Here is a 15650-nt window from a genome sequence, read left to right on the forward strand (position 1 = left end):
CTCTGAGGGAGCGATGCAGAGGCTGCCAAGCAAAGCAGCTGGGGTGAAGTGAACCATGAGGAACACACCGTGAATGAACAGGGCTCAGCTGGGGTCACCTCGAGCACTGAATGTGAGTGAGGAAGTCTCTCTGAAGAGCCTGCACACCAGGGCACACAGCATGGGACATAAACATGAGGAACTGGAGATCCGTGTGCAGCTGCAGGGGCAGGATCTTGTCAGGATCCCAGGGATGCCATGGATGGACTGAGTGCTGCTGTGGAGGGATACAGACCATTTAGGAATGGCTGGCCAGGAAGACAAGGAGGGAGCAACTGGAGTGCATGGAGCTTGGAGTGCCTGAGGTTGAATGATGAGAGTTTATGGGTAAGGATTAAAAAGCAGATCGACAGTGGTGATTTGTTGGTAGGCATCTACTATGGGCTGCCTGACCTGGAACAACAAGAAGATGGGGCCCTGTAGAGACAGCCAGAAGCAGCCTGATGTTTACAGACCCTGATCCTTAAAGGGGAATTCAACTACCTTGATATTTTCTGGAGAGACAACATTGCAGGGCATAAGCAATCCAGCAGCATTAATGATAACTTCTTGATACAAGTGAGAGTCAATGAGAAGTGTTTCATTGGAGCTCTAACACATAAATGAAGAAGGACTCACTGGGGTGATGGTCAAAGCGAGCCTTGGTAGTATTTGCAGCATTTATAGTATTTTAAATTCACATGGGGAATATGAATTTCATTGTTTTCTTTTGACATGTGACCATGAGGTGGTGGAGTTCAGATCCTGAGAAGAGGGAGCAGGGTAAAAAGCAAGTTCACAGGCCTAGACTCCAGCAGACTGTCACTTATTCAGAGGTCTGCTTGGAAAAGTCCCATGATAAAGGGCTCTGGAGGGAAGAGGGGTCCAGGAAACCTACAAAATATTCAAGGATCACCTCCACTCACGTTCATGCCAGAATGCAGAAAGTCAGGCAAAGATCTCAAGAGGCCTGTGTTGTTGAACAAGGAGCTCCTGGCAAAACTCAAACATAAATCAAAGCATACAGAAGGTGGAAACAGGGACAGGTAACAAGAGAGGAGTATGAGACAGGCTGAACATGCAGAGACTTGGTTAGGGAAATCAAAGCCTACCTGGAGCTGAGCTTGGTACAAGATGCCAAAAGCTTCTGTTAGTGCTTACTGAGGTGGATTGAAAACTGGCTGAATGACCCAGAGGGTGGTGGTCAGTGGTACAAAGTCTAACTAGAGGCCAGTAACTAACAGTGTACTCCAGTGGTTAGTACTAGATCCAGCTCTGTTCAACATCTTCATTAATATTCTGAAAGATGGGACAGGGTGTACCCTCAGCAAGTTCGCTGATGATTCAAATGTGGGACAGTGGCTGTAATACCAAAGGGTTGTACTGCCAGGCAGGTGGACTTTGACATGCTGGAGAAATGGTCTGACAGGAGCCTCATGGAGTTTGGCAAGGGAAAGTATGAAGTCCTGTGTGTGAGGGAAAATAAACCACACACCACTGTTATATTCAGGGCCAATCAGCTGGAAAGCAGATTTACAGCATAGGACCTGTAGGTCCTCATGGACACTAAGCTAGGCACGAGCTAGCAATATGGCCTGCAAGCAAAGGGACTGCTGATATCCTGGGCTCCTTCAGCAGGCTGCTTTAGCTAACATCAGGTCAAGGACGGTGTTTACTTCATTCTCCCCTACTCAGCACTGGTTAGACCACAGTTCTAACTTTGTTAGAACACAAAGAGTTAATGCATGTGTTAATTTATTAAGCTGTTAGTCAAGAGGTGTCTGGGTGATGTTGTTTAGTGGTTATGGGGTACCAGTGACAGTGCTGGGTTGATGGCTGGACTGGGTGATCTTTAAGGTCTCTTCCAACCTTAATAATTCTATGGTTCTTCTTGGTGATTCCATTAAATGCCTTTCTGAACTCTCACCATGCACTATCCAAGTTAGTGTGCAGGCCTAGCAGACAAGGACTGTCTCTTTTTCGACCCAACGTGGGGATTTTTAAAACTGCTTGTCATTTAAAGCATTCCCAAGACCCAGCATTATGTATCTACACTGACCTTGTAAGCAGAGCTCAGGCAGCCTGCAAATGCCATGTCTGCTGGCATGTAGCAGGTTGTAGATAGATAGATAGATAGATAGATAGATAGATAGATAGATAGAGAGATATATACACACATACAGTGACAAGATAACACCCAAATGTTTTTTTCCAAGATGAAATACATGCGTTCTGTCATGGATCTCTGAATAGGTAACTTGAGTTAAATCTAAGTTGCTAAAAGAAAAAAGCTTCTTATATTTTGAGTCATGTTTAAAATTAAACTTCAAAATATGTCTGAGCTAGCATCTGAAAATGAGAAAGCAGTGGTTTTGTATGCAGCTTGCTGAAGTCACAGGTTTTTCCAAATCTCTATTCAGTTTTTAATACAAACATTGCTGTGCTAAGCAAATTAAAACAATGGAATAATACTTCTTTTTCATTGTCAAAAATGTTCCCCACTTTTAAAATACAATTTCTTGTATTTCAGAAAAAATTGATTGAATTTTTACATATTCATTGCTGATTTCTTTATATCGTCTCACCAGCATATAATTGGTAGCACAGTAGTTGTTTAACAAGTAAACAGAGAGTATCATTATTTGTCTGTATGCCTGGAAATGCTGAAAGATTAGCTGCTTTACTCAAAAGCAAAAATAGAGTTGGTAGCATGTTATTGATAAATTGTTTATCCATACAAAAATAATTTCTTTTTTTTCTTCGATAGATTATTTGGCTTCTACAAAGGAATACTTCCTCCTGTCTTGGCTGAGACACCCAAAAGGGCAGTGAAGGTAAAAACCCCATGCTTCCTCCCTTAAAAGTATAACTGGGGACAGTGGCAGCTGTAAAACATTTTATTTCTCCCCCACTGGCTGAGATTAGAATCTTAAACTTATTTGGCATATTAATCCTCTGATTTTTACTAGGAGGAAAGTTTCCTGTTGATAGCACAATAAAAACCGTCCTTGATTAAGAAGTGTAGGCTAAGTCTCATAAATGTTAAGCTAATTTTGACCTGTGTATCAAATGTTACTGAAAAAACAATTGTCATTATTTTATTTTGACAGAATTAATAAAATCTTTTAAGTTATATTTTTGCCTCATAATTGCCTCTGGTTTGCATATTTTGTTTTACTGAAAATGCCTAACAACTTGCAAAACAACTAATGGCTTAATAAATTAACACAAGAAGCCATTAAAGAAGCCACTAATAAGTACTTATTTAGTAGGTTTGAAGTGCTGCCCAGAGTTTTTTTGTGCACCAAAGGGCACTCTGCTCTGTAGTCTATCTTTTTAAGAGATTGAAAATTATAATGGATACAACTCCTTATTGTGCAAAACATTTTACTCCAGCTCTCTTACAGTTATAGATACTTGCCTATTGAAGTGTATTTTCTGCCAAATGCTGATCTGATTTTCTTTTATTATCCTTTATTTTGATTTGTAGAACAGGATTTTAGTAGCATTCCTAAGTAAGATACGTCAATACATAATTTTTTTCAGTTGAGCCATTCAACCTTTTTAATTAAAACCTAATTATTAAGCACATCATTCTAAAGTTCTAAATCTATCAAAGTAGCCATTGTGTTATGAGCAAATATTTCTTAGTCTTTTACTTCAGAACTTTGAAGTTTCCATAGTTGCACCAAATATGTCTAAAAGCAATTATTATACAGAATGTCTTGATTTTCCTTTCTTTATTTTTGTTTTCTTCTTTCTAAAAAGGCTGCATATGATTCTGGTCCTTAGTCTGCAATTAATCATTCACATTCCAATTCCTTTACAGAAGAATAATATTTGTATAAAGTGACAGGATGTGACCTTGTAACAGAATCCTAAAGGAGTTCTGGTAATGTCATCTTCATGTTTGCACTGGCATTTTAGATGCAAGTGACATATGTCACTTATCTCAAAACTATTTAATAAAACAAGGAAAACTAAAGTCCTGTTTAATGGCAAAGTGGCAGTGAGGAATAGATGGGTAATATTTAGAAGATTCCTAATAACTTGCTTTCTTTGTATTGTGATGTTTCCTTTGTCTCTCCATTGAATTTCATTTGAAACAGGATAAAGGAAATCTGACTGTGCTTTTTAGATTCCAGCATATATTTAGTTAAAATACTAACCCATTTGATTTCTCCTACCAATTTGAGTCATTCATAAACTTCAAATCACTTTCCTTTATTCAAATTGATTAAATTGGCTTAAACCCCATGATATTCAGTATAATATAAAATCATGAAAAGATTTTAAGTTGGGAAGGATCTCTGTTCAAAGCGGACCTGACTTCATGGTTAGATCAGGATGTTCAGATGCCTTGTCTAGTTGAATTTTGAAATCTTAAAGGATGAAGACTGCAGCCTCTCTGTGCTCCTCCTCTGTGAAGAATTTTGCCTTATACCCAGCCCAAATCCTCCTGTTGCAACCTTTGTGTGCTGCCTCTCATGCTTCTGTTGTCAGCCTCTGAGAAAATCTGACTCCCGTATAAAATTTGGATGGTGGAAGATCGAATTAAATCACCTTAGCTTTCTTGTCTCCAGGCTAAACAGACTCAATTCTCTCAAACTCTTGTACATAAAAAGCTCAGGCCCCTTTAATGTCTTACTTGTCCTCTCTTTGTAGGATTCTTTCTACGAAGTTCTTGGACATTTATGTGAGAGCTGAGTTTTCTGCAAACATGAGAATCAACCTTAAATGCTAAACATGTGAGGATTTTAATTAAATAGTTGAATTATTTTATTATTTACTATATTATATTTTACTATTCCTTTAAATTTACTGCTGTTCCAAGGACATCAGGATAACTTTTTTAAGACATCAGCTGTATTCTACATTAGAAGAATTCAGTGACAGCACAGGGCTGAACAATAAGGCCCTTGTAAGAACCTGTATAATTAAACAATTCAATATAAGATGTCATATGCCAGTACAATTTTTAGCATTCAAAGTGGAATTTGTACATACCCATGCTATGACCTGAAGAGAATCCAGCCTATCTCAGATTTCCACTAACCTTATTTGGCTATTTGAAGTCATTGCTTCCTTTAGCCCACCCTCCAACATTTATTCTTCTAATGGTTTTCCTCAGCTAAACAAGACTCAAGCTGTCCCTTCTCCACTGCCTAAATGACTAGTGAAATTCAGGCCAATGATTCTGAGATTTGAGAAAGTACAAAAGGAAAAGAGGCATTTTCTAGGTTCCAGTAGCTTCTTTTTATGTTTGTAATGAAGTTTTTTGAAAGCTTCTAGTTATAATGTCATAAAAGTATGTAGAGAATAGAAAAGGGAGATTTTGTACTAAGAAATGTACTTGTGTTCCTGAAACATTGTATTTATCTGGTGTGTATTTTTGCAAGTAAAAATAAAGCTATTAAAATGAAGTTATTTAGCCCCAGTTTTGCAGTTAAGTGTTGAAGATACAGCTTCGTTTTTAGTCAACTACGTTCTCATGTCTGTCTTGCTATTTCTTTTTTTTCTCTCTTTTTATTTCCCTTCTAAAAAGAAAGCTGGTATTTCTGGAAGATGAAAAGTCAAAGTTTATAACTTTCTGTTAGATTGAACTTGGAGGAAAGAAATGATGATGCCAATACAATGGTTAACAGATGAACTTTTGGGGCAAATTTATATTGCTCATGTGTTCCCAGACATCTTGTTTTAAGCATATATTTTTATCTTAGAGTTATTGAGACATCTGGTAAGTACTGTGGCTATTTTCTGTGTAACTTCAATTAAAGTGTATCTTTGCCAGATGGACAATATTGGTTACTATATACACAAAAGCATGTTTTAAATACGTTTATTCTGAGAAATTTTTTCTTTGTACAAAGCTATTAACTTAATACAACTGTAGAGGAAAAGACATATTATGCTGTGTTTTTAAAAACATTTTTGGTGGACATATATAAAGTCATATGATACAGTATGAAATCTTTGTTTCTTGAAAAATTGTATGAATACTAGCCACTCTAGTACACCCAGCAACATTTCTATTAAATTTTATTGCTATTGATTTTTTTCTTTTAAAAATTATTTAAAGCATAGTTACTATTAAGTAGTTATTTTATTTATGACTCTAGGAAGCTATTGATTTTTAAGGTAACATTTTAAAGACCAAAAAAATTGCTGGGTAATGTAATTCTGCCTTTATTACAACTATTTTACAGATCTGTAACACTATGGAAAACATTAAGGAATACCAGAAATTCCATTAAAGGTTAAGAGGGTAACAATGTCTAGAAAGATGCTGGAGAGAGAATAAAGCAAATTTTATCACAATAAGAAATTAATTTAGTTCAATGAAGCAGATTACCCTCCCACCTTGTTAGACCTTTATTATACCTTCAAAAAGATAGAGCTAAAGTAACACTTCAATCTTTTTTTGTTATTGTCAAGGCCAATGCAAAAATTTTAAACATATTTGCAAGATGCTTGCAAGATTAATGTTCAATCTTTACACTCTTTGGAGGGCAGTCAAAATCTGGGTCCCAATTCTAGGACCTTTTCTGTAAAGTGATACAGTAATCCCAACTGAGGATATAAAAAAAAAAAATCCATCCAGTGACTAGAGTATCAGCCCATCAGTTTCCAGAATTTAACAACCCAATTTTGCTTATGTATACATATTCCTTCTTGCTTTAAGTCAGAGGCATTATTAACACATTAACACCCAATTCTCCAATGGTTTTGGTATGATTCCAGTGACTTTTTATTTGAAGCAGGTCTTGATTGAAAAATTTTATTGACTTTGCCATAGGACAAGGTTCTAAACAAGTTCAAATGAAAATGTGCTGCTTATTACTTTTGTTCCTGTACATGTAGTTTATGGAATAGCTGTTTTGTTCTGATAGGTCTGTAGTACTGAACCGTGAGGGACAGAGCTTGTCTTCTTTGGCTGAGATTCAGCACAGGCCACACAATCTTTCTCGTCTTAAAAACTCTATTCCCTTATGTTTCTTATGATTCCCACATCTCCATTGGCCTCATGGCTCATTGCCTTCCTCTTGTGGTGAAACAGTTTGGTTTGTCTCGTGCATCAGTGGATGTTGTGTGGACACAATGGTCACAGAATTCCCCAACTTTCCAAGGATCCCACCTGCATTTGAACCAGCTTGCTCGGAACTAATCAGATGTTATAGGTCAACATTGGAAAACAAACAGGAAAGTTAAAAGTCCTGGCTATTTACTTTTGCTAGACTGGGATGTGAAAGCTCTTGTACTAGAAGATATGAACCTGTACTGATGCAGTCTTGGTGGAACTGTGACAGATTTTTGTTCTTCATTCCCATCATACCTGATATGCTGTGTAAAGGCCTCTTTATTTTGCATGCAAAGATGTGAATATTTCTTAGACAGATTACAGGACTCACAAATAGCAAGCTGTGGTTAGGGCCCTTCTGTTGGTCCATGTGTGAAAATTATGTGGAATAACACCTCCAATATTTTTGGTGTTACCTAGAATTCAGATACCTACTCTTTTTAGTCCATAATTTCTGCCATCCTCATGCTAGATCATTTTCACTGGACTCAGATCTGTCTTATGTGATAGCAACTGGATTGCTTGTTCAGTGGCTTCAGTAACATGTTTGCAGAATATGAATTTAAGACACTATGGGGTTTGTTCTATAATCTCCTTCATAAAGTTATTAAACTCTTACCTTCAAACATAAAGAATTTTTCCCCTATTGTTCTTATTGGAAGACTGTTTCAGGACTCTTTTAGTTGCAAGAAAGCTGCATCAGATCTCCAGCCACATTCTGCTTATGAGTATATTTTGCTTTTACACCTAACTTCTTTATGTTACATATCTTCCTTGTTTTTCATTCTCTTGCAATGTCTCTTTTGCAAACTAAACAAGGAAAGCAGTTACTCTCCTTCAGTCTCCATTCTTAAAATAATCTCTAAGTTCTCCTTAATGGTCTGGATAACCGTGTTTTGAATATGATGTATTCCAAGTTTTTTAAATAGTAGCCTCGATTGTGTACTGTATTTCAGAGGGCATCTTCCCAATAATTTGAAAATGTCACACATACTCTTTCTCTAGAGTATATCTTGACCCATGCATCTTAGACTTACAAGGAGCTAGGCAGTGAAAGTGTTTGCCTGTGCCAACAAGAAGCTTCCTCCTGTCTTCAGTGCAATCAGAGTTATTCTAAACTTTCTTCTTGGAAGAACAAATCCGTTCATTTATTATGTGTTGATTTTTATAAGAATTCACAGAAGGTATTCTTAAAACTAATGGGTTTGAGTGTCAAGATATGGTCAGTTGCAAAGTGAGCTATTTGCAAATGTTTGCCTTTCACCATGTTGGTGCAGGTGAATCTGATTTTAATTTTTTCTTTAGATTCAAACCCATGAGTACAGGCCTTCAAGACCTCCTCTAAGGGATTGCAGATGCTCAGAAATATGAAGCACCACTGAAAGCAGACAATTGAATGAAAGATTCATTTGTAAAAAAAGAACAGGAAAAGAAATGTGCCTGTTGACAGTAGAAGATTATAAAAATGGCAGAATTTCCATCTTCAAAATCCACAATTATATCTTTCTGATGAGAAGCAGACTAGTGTTTGAGAAATGCAAAAGCAATTTCATCACATTACATTAAGGACATGGGGGTAATTTCTTGAGAAAAATGTAATATCCACTACTACATTTAAACTAGTTTATGAAAGTTAATGCTAGAGAAAATGTTTATAAAAATGTATTTAAAATAGGTCCTATATTATATAAGTGAACTCTTTGATAAAGCATTACTTGAATTGCACTTATCCTGCTATTATGCATGACACACTAATTAAATCAGTTCCAAAACCTGACTTTTTACTCTTGCACATCTAACTCTGCTACAGAGAGTGTGAAATAAAAGTGGCTAAGTTTATTTTGCAGAACTGCATGTAGCTGCTCAGGATATGAGGAAGTGAAACTCCATTGTAGTCTGCTTTTTACTAATTTGTAAAAGTAACTAATAATTTCTTTCAGTTCAATTTCAATCTACCTTCTATTCACAGTTTTTTACCTTTGAACAATACAAGAAGCTACTGGGATATGCGTCATTGCCACCAGGACTGGTATGTATGGATACAGAACTTTGTGTTTTGATGTAGTATGTGTCTGCTGAACAGTCTGTCTCATCTGCTTCCTCCCATAGAAGAAGCCCAAAATTAAAGGGTCCATCTCAATCCAGTTTTTCAAAACAAACTTGTCCTTTGATAAGAAAATATTGATAAGAATATATCAAAATTGATAAGTAATGTTTTATATCAAATGTCCTCGAAATAATTCCCTACAACATCATAACATTCATGAACATGGATAACAACAGCTACCATGGAAAAGTCAGTATACATCTTGTCATTCTTCATTCTTACAAAATTATGAAAAAAGTCAGACATTATCAATATTTATTTATTCATGTCATCATGTCTAGTTTAACACTTCAACCTCACAGTGATATTCTCCAAGGCACCATACAACTGTAGCAAAAAATCCACATAGATCTCAGTCTTATTTTAAAAATTTTATAAAAGAAACATAAGTTATTGGTAAGAAATTGCTACTTCCTTTGAAGTAAATGGCAAAACTCTCTTGTCCATTAGTGGAGTTAGGAATTAATCTTGAGAAATAACTGGTTTTAAAAAAATGCAGGGCATACAGATACACAGAAATATTTTCATGCAAAGATACAGCTTGCATGTGTAACTGCATTCTCATGTTTAGAACTTAATTCTGCTATTGTGCATTAGGAGTAAAATACTTTTTATAAGAGCTACTGCTTCCTGTGGTGTAAGAATGTAAATCATCGTAAATATCTATTTTTCATTATGATGACATCACAACTTTAAGAAACAATTGATCTTTTTAAGGCTGTGCTATAAAGGTTTTGGTAATTTAAAGTCTTTTTAAAGAGTATTGCTTCCAGTTACATCTCCCTTTAATTGCAGTGAGTGAATGGTCATAGAATTCTATTAACTAGGTTAAAGCAAGTTTCCTCTTCCTCTTAATTATTCCACTGGCCCTATAGCTGTTTGCAATCTCTCCTGTTTTATCTGGTATTTTTCAGCAGTTCTCATTCTTAGGTGTATATAGGAAGACTGATACTTGTTCTCTAGCAAGTGGAAAGAACAGAGCTGAAGGTTCTATGGTACCCCAGCACTTTTTTGGGAGGAAGAAAAATAGGCTGAAAACTTGTAAACATACTATTGCATGTTTGCAAGCTGCCCAAGAGCTGCTGTGATTCATAGAACAGATACAGCAAAGCTTAGAACAATCAGAAACCCCTCACATTTTTGGTGCACTACTGTTACTATAGAAGCATTTTTGGACCTAAAGTAGTGAAGGGAAAAAAGACTGAGGGGGATCCTGATCTAAGCCAGGCAGAATGTTTCTAGGTACCTCAACAGACCTCATATCAATTTATTATTAAAAGACAGATGCATACATACAGCACCATCTTCCTACTGGCTTCAGTCTGGTTGATGATGAAATGTTCCCATCTTACTGGAAATATCAAATTTTTAATAACACACTCCAAAGACAGCAAGACTGGTTCTTGTCCCTGCCCTTCTAACTTTTCCTTCCTCTCTTTCTTGAGCTCTCAGGAGTCCTTGCTCAAATCCCTCTGCGTTAAGTAAGTTTTTTCTCACTCTTGTTTTTTTCCCTTACTATTGGTTTCTTTGAATTTTAGCAAATGGATTCATTATAATGTATTTTGGTCCTGGGACTTTTTTCAGTACCTAGAGAGTTTGGGGATGTTAAGTGAAGGCAGCAAATGTGTAAAGTGATCATTAAATTTAACCCCTCTGAACTTTCTCAATTAATCTAAATATTTTAATACTATTTTTTCTTTTAAAAAAATGAAGGTATTTTAAAATGCTGTGCCATGATGGAAAGCAAAGCAGTGAATATCTCCATATCTATAAGTGAAATGCCACTAGCTTCTGAGTAAATGGAATTAATTCATCCTTGCAATGAACATTTCCCCATGTGCCACTCATGCCCGTATAAATGTTTCTAGGATTTTTAACTACTAGGTGAACTTCTACTTGTGCCATTTGCTTAAGTACTGAACTATTTTAGTTGTTTACATGTATTTTAAGGTAATATGTTAGTGTTATGTGCTTAATGCTCAGTTTAGAGATTTTTTTTTCTAGTGCTTCATAACTGCACTTACATTTGTGTTATTATTCAGAGTTTACCCAAAGATAACATGAGGACATTCTTTTGCCACTTTTTCCATGTTTGCATAATCATTTGGTACTGTATTTTCCCTTCCAGCTGAAAAGAGAATACATGGACATGGAATGCTATGATATTTTGGTTTGATTGTTTTGGAATATGGTTTATGGCTATTGTCGTATTGTCTTCATGAACTGTCAGCATCTATCAAGGGCTCAAGTTGTTTAGCAATAGAATACTGCTGCATTACTGTAATTTTGCAGTTTGCATTGTGTCCCTTGGTTTCACCATCTGATGTAGAGAAAGTATTACTCCTTAATACTCAATTTTCATTTAAACTTTCCTAGGCATTTGCAGTTGCTGGCTTGGGATCTGGGTTGACAGAGGCAGTTGTGGTTAACCCATTTGAAGTAGTGAAAGTTACCTTACAGACCAATCAGAACTCCTTCACAGAGGTAGGAAAACTGCTTCCTTCTCCTTTTTCCATTTTTTTGGACAAAATGCACTTTGGGGCTCATATTTAGAGCAGAATGTCTATAATATATTGGTGGATGCAAATGATTTCCCCACAAGCTCAACAGAAATGGAAGAGACCCAATAGACAATGTCTTCAAGTATGCAGAGATGCATGCAGTACTGTCAGAGGCATCAGCATCTCCCCTGTAAATATTCTGTGCCTGAAATGCACCCTCATCTCTCCCAATCAGCCAGCAACCCAGCACTGTGAGGAATTGTAACCCAGGAGTACAAATCTGAGCCCCTTGGACACAGCACAATTACCCCAGCAGGCTCCAGATTTCAAGTGAGCACTGAAGGTTAGCATAAAACACCATGGCCCTGTGCCCTAGACAGAGTCCAGCTGCTGTATTTTATGCAATGTTTCTTGGATGAAATTACTTACAAGACTTCACTTTTATTAGCACAAACTGGAAAATTGTTATATAACAAGTACATTGATAATTTAAATTCTTGCTTAACTTCAGACTTTTGTTATTCAAATATTGTTTCATCCAAAGAAGTCATTGTACAAAACATTGTCCATGACTCTGGGTACTACTGAAAGGGCAAAAATATTAAACTGGAAAACAGTGATTCATGAAAATCAAGTGTTCTCAGGAATACACTAGCTTCTACTAATTTTAATGCAGAACATGTTCCAGGATAAAGGGAAGGAAGGCAGTAATGAAGTTCTTTTTTCCTTTTCTCATTTAATAAAAACAAAAATTGTCATATCATCTTTTGAGAAATCTTTTGAGAAATCAGCTGTACCATGGTAGAAGTGACAAGTCATATAAGCGTTCACATGAAAAGGTTGGCTGAATCCCTGGTGGGACATGATTTTTGCATATTCTACTATAATGTTTTGACTGAGTTAGTACTTGCATGCCTTGTAGAGCTAGTCTGCATAAATTGAACAGTTTTGGGGGGTGTACAGTAAAGAGATTTATGGCCTGACCATTTACATAATCTGTTGGGGCCAAGTTCCTCAGGTACACTCTGGAAAAATACAGCTACTGAATTCCAAATATCATAAAGTAACTGGTTCCTACTCCATAAGTAACCCAGAAAAGCATTTTCTTCCAGAATAAATTTTAAAATGTTTGGTAAACTCCTGTTTGGTTCTTAATGCATATGAAAGACATATTTATTTGCTGCAAGTCCCCAGTCTAGACAATTTTTAAACTTGGGCAGCAAAGCCACTAAACAGACAAATACTGCAGAGCAGGAGTAAAATGTTTAGGATCCTGGAAGGAGAGAGACTGAAAGTAGGAAAAAGCAATATGCGAGAGGATCTGTCTCTCAAGAAGATGATGTGATAAAAATTATGAACTATCACTGCTCCAGCAGTAGTGAACTAAGCAGATATTCTGGATCTTTCTGCTTCACAGTTGTGAATATGTAATTATCCTAGCTTTAAAAACCCTCTGCTTTTAAGTATAAACAAACCACCATTATATTTTGAACAAACTATTCCTTGTAAAGTTGCAAAAGACCAATGTATCCTTTCACTTCATATGTTTTAATTTTTTCTCTACTGCAAAATTTATAACAAAGTCTGGGGTGGTTTAGTTTGTAAATTTTAGCAAATTATTTCCTTTAGTTACAGAATCCCTTACTTGATCACCTTCAGAATAATACAATAATCAAACTGTAGCTGTCCAAAATAATTCTGAGGTTTTTTTGTTCAGGTGAATATTCTCTAATTTAATTTAAATGCAAAATTTCACAAAATTCAAATAATAATATATTATTAAACAAATAAAATGGTGACAGAATGGTATTTGGACTCTACTAGAAACCTAGTTTACATTGAAAATATTACCTACTTGCTCTAGGGAGAAAAATCCAAGATAAATTAAGTTCTTTAATCACAATGATTGTTATATCACAGATGTTAATTTTTAATATATCTTTCTAAAGTGTTAAAACTTCAAAATTTGCTGTAAATTAGAAAAAAAACTCCAGTGACTTAATACTTTGACATCAAGTTCTCTTTAAGAAAATGTTAAAGAACATTCCACAATAAAGCATGTAAACTCAAGCCCATTGGAAGAAGCATGTCCAGAGGTTATATTATACAGCATAAGGCATTACCATGCACTGTTTTTCTAAAAGGTTTAAGTAAAGTGTGTACCTATCCCATTGTGGAGCTTTCATACTACATGATGAAACCTAAAGCAGTTCACATAGTTCTTTGACTATTGTATAGAAATAATAAATATATCTTGTTTAAAAGGAACAAGGAAGAGCATGAGCACATACACTCACACCCAGACTCCAGCACACCCCCAAAGCAAATATTCACACCCTGCGGTGACAGCTGAATTGTTCTGTGGTAGCAGATCATCTTTCCAGGGTTGATAGATTTAAAGAGGAAGGCCACTATAAATCACGTATCAGCCCTTTTGTAATGTGGATTGCTGTGGGTAAAAATAGTGGTGGCTTTTTGTTAAAGTAGACTGCAAGAAGTCCAACACTATGTTGCTTCATTTTCTTTTTCTTTTTTTTTTTTTCCCTTTCCCTGTGGCACTGGATAACTCACTGGCTATAGAAGTTGGTGTGATGATGAAAATCTTCTCACCTGACATAAGAGTTATGATTAATTAAACAAATACAATTTCTGCCGTATGATGAGAAGAATCTGACTCCAGATTCCACTGAACAGGTCTATATTAAATTAGAGTCAACAGCTGTGTAAATGCATTAACTACAGATGTTTGTACAATAAATTCCTCTGTCTAAGGTCCTTCCATCATCAATGATGAACCGCAGACCTTCTATGGCTTGGTCAGTTGACATGATGACACCTCCTTTGGTAAAAGGGAAGTGCTGCCAGAGTCCTCTTTGTTACTAAAGGACTGAAAAGGGAAGTCAGGTGTAGACATTGCATGTGTCTATATTTGGATTTATTAATCCCACCTCAGATGTTCAGCAAGTGATAGGCTTCCCCTCTGAGGCATGAGTAAATCCACACTCAAGACAAGGGATACTAAGGGATACCTTAATATTGAAGGTTGCTGTATTATTTCTTAAAGATCTAATGTCCATTTTGGAGCACAAAAAAGGATGTTATTGTTAGTACCCATGTTTAGTATCTCCATTTTAGAATAGATTCTGACTTGAATTCTTGGGAGTAGATAGAAAAGTAAACTCTAGTAAAATATATGCCGAGCATTAACAGGGTAATATTAGTTGCAAAATATGAAAAAACAAAATGAAACTTTGTATTAAAGATTAAGCTCGTTGGTCACCTAAAAAAGCAGTCATATGCTGGGTCAGATATAGTAGCATCATTTGTCTGATGCTGTTGATCTACCACAGTGATATTTTGAAATGGAAAGCTATTAAACAAATAAGTGTATTGAAATTAGTGGTATTCATACTGGTGTAGTCAAAATTTGTCTATATTTTCATGTTTGAACCTCCTAGTGGAAGTCATGTTTTGCCTTTCTAATTATAGATTTGATTACCCAGAGCTTTATGGCTTTATGGCTTTTTTTGGCTTTATGCTTTGGAGAAAGCCAAACTCTATTCAACAACTTTTTGAAAGTAATATTTCTATAAGGCTACCAAAAATGTAAAATATTCAGAAGGGGAATAGGTAATCCTGAATATCACAGTATATTCAAAAAAAGATCAAAGATGCATGTAGTCAGGCAGATTCTGTCTGATATGAGGGAGTTTCTTCCTTTTTGCCTTTTATGAAATGAAAATCTGTTACAGTACTACTCTTTTACAGTACTACTCTTTTACAGTGCTGAAGTCCTGCTTTCATCTTATTCTGCAATCAGAAAAATGAGGAATCTTTTTCTAATTAAAGTTGTGGTTTTTATTGGTCACAGGAAGGAGAAAATAACAAATATGGTGATCCTTATTATAAAATTACAAGAATTGGGAACACTGTGTTTGTCAACAGC

At 35.9% G+C, this 15650-nt stretch overlaps 1 protein-coding gene across 1 annotated transcript in view; it reads left to right on the plus strand.

Annotated features, from left to right (window-relative positions):
* SLC25A21 (solute carrier family 25 member 21) overlaps positions 1–15650 on the plus strand; it is a 231485-nt gene that overhangs the window by 206961 nt on the left and 8874 nt on the right. Inside the window, exons 4-6 of the mRNA XM_021542713.3 lie at positions 2786–2852; positions 9066–9125; positions 11580–11687. Coding sequence (XP_021398388.1) covers positions 2786–2852; positions 9066–9125; positions 11580–11687 — 235 coding nt within the window. The remainder of the gene's footprint in view (positions 1–2785; positions 2853–9065; positions 9126–11579; positions 11688–15650) is intronic.

The sequence above is a fragment of the Lonchura striata genome, chromosome 6, assembly GCF_046129695.1.
Source record: "Lonchura striata isolate bLonStr1 chromosome 6, bLonStr1.mat, whole genome shotgun sequence".
In the NCBI taxonomy this organism is placed as follows: Eukaryota; Metazoa; Chordata; class Aves; order Passeriformes; family Estrildidae; genus Lonchura; species Lonchura striata.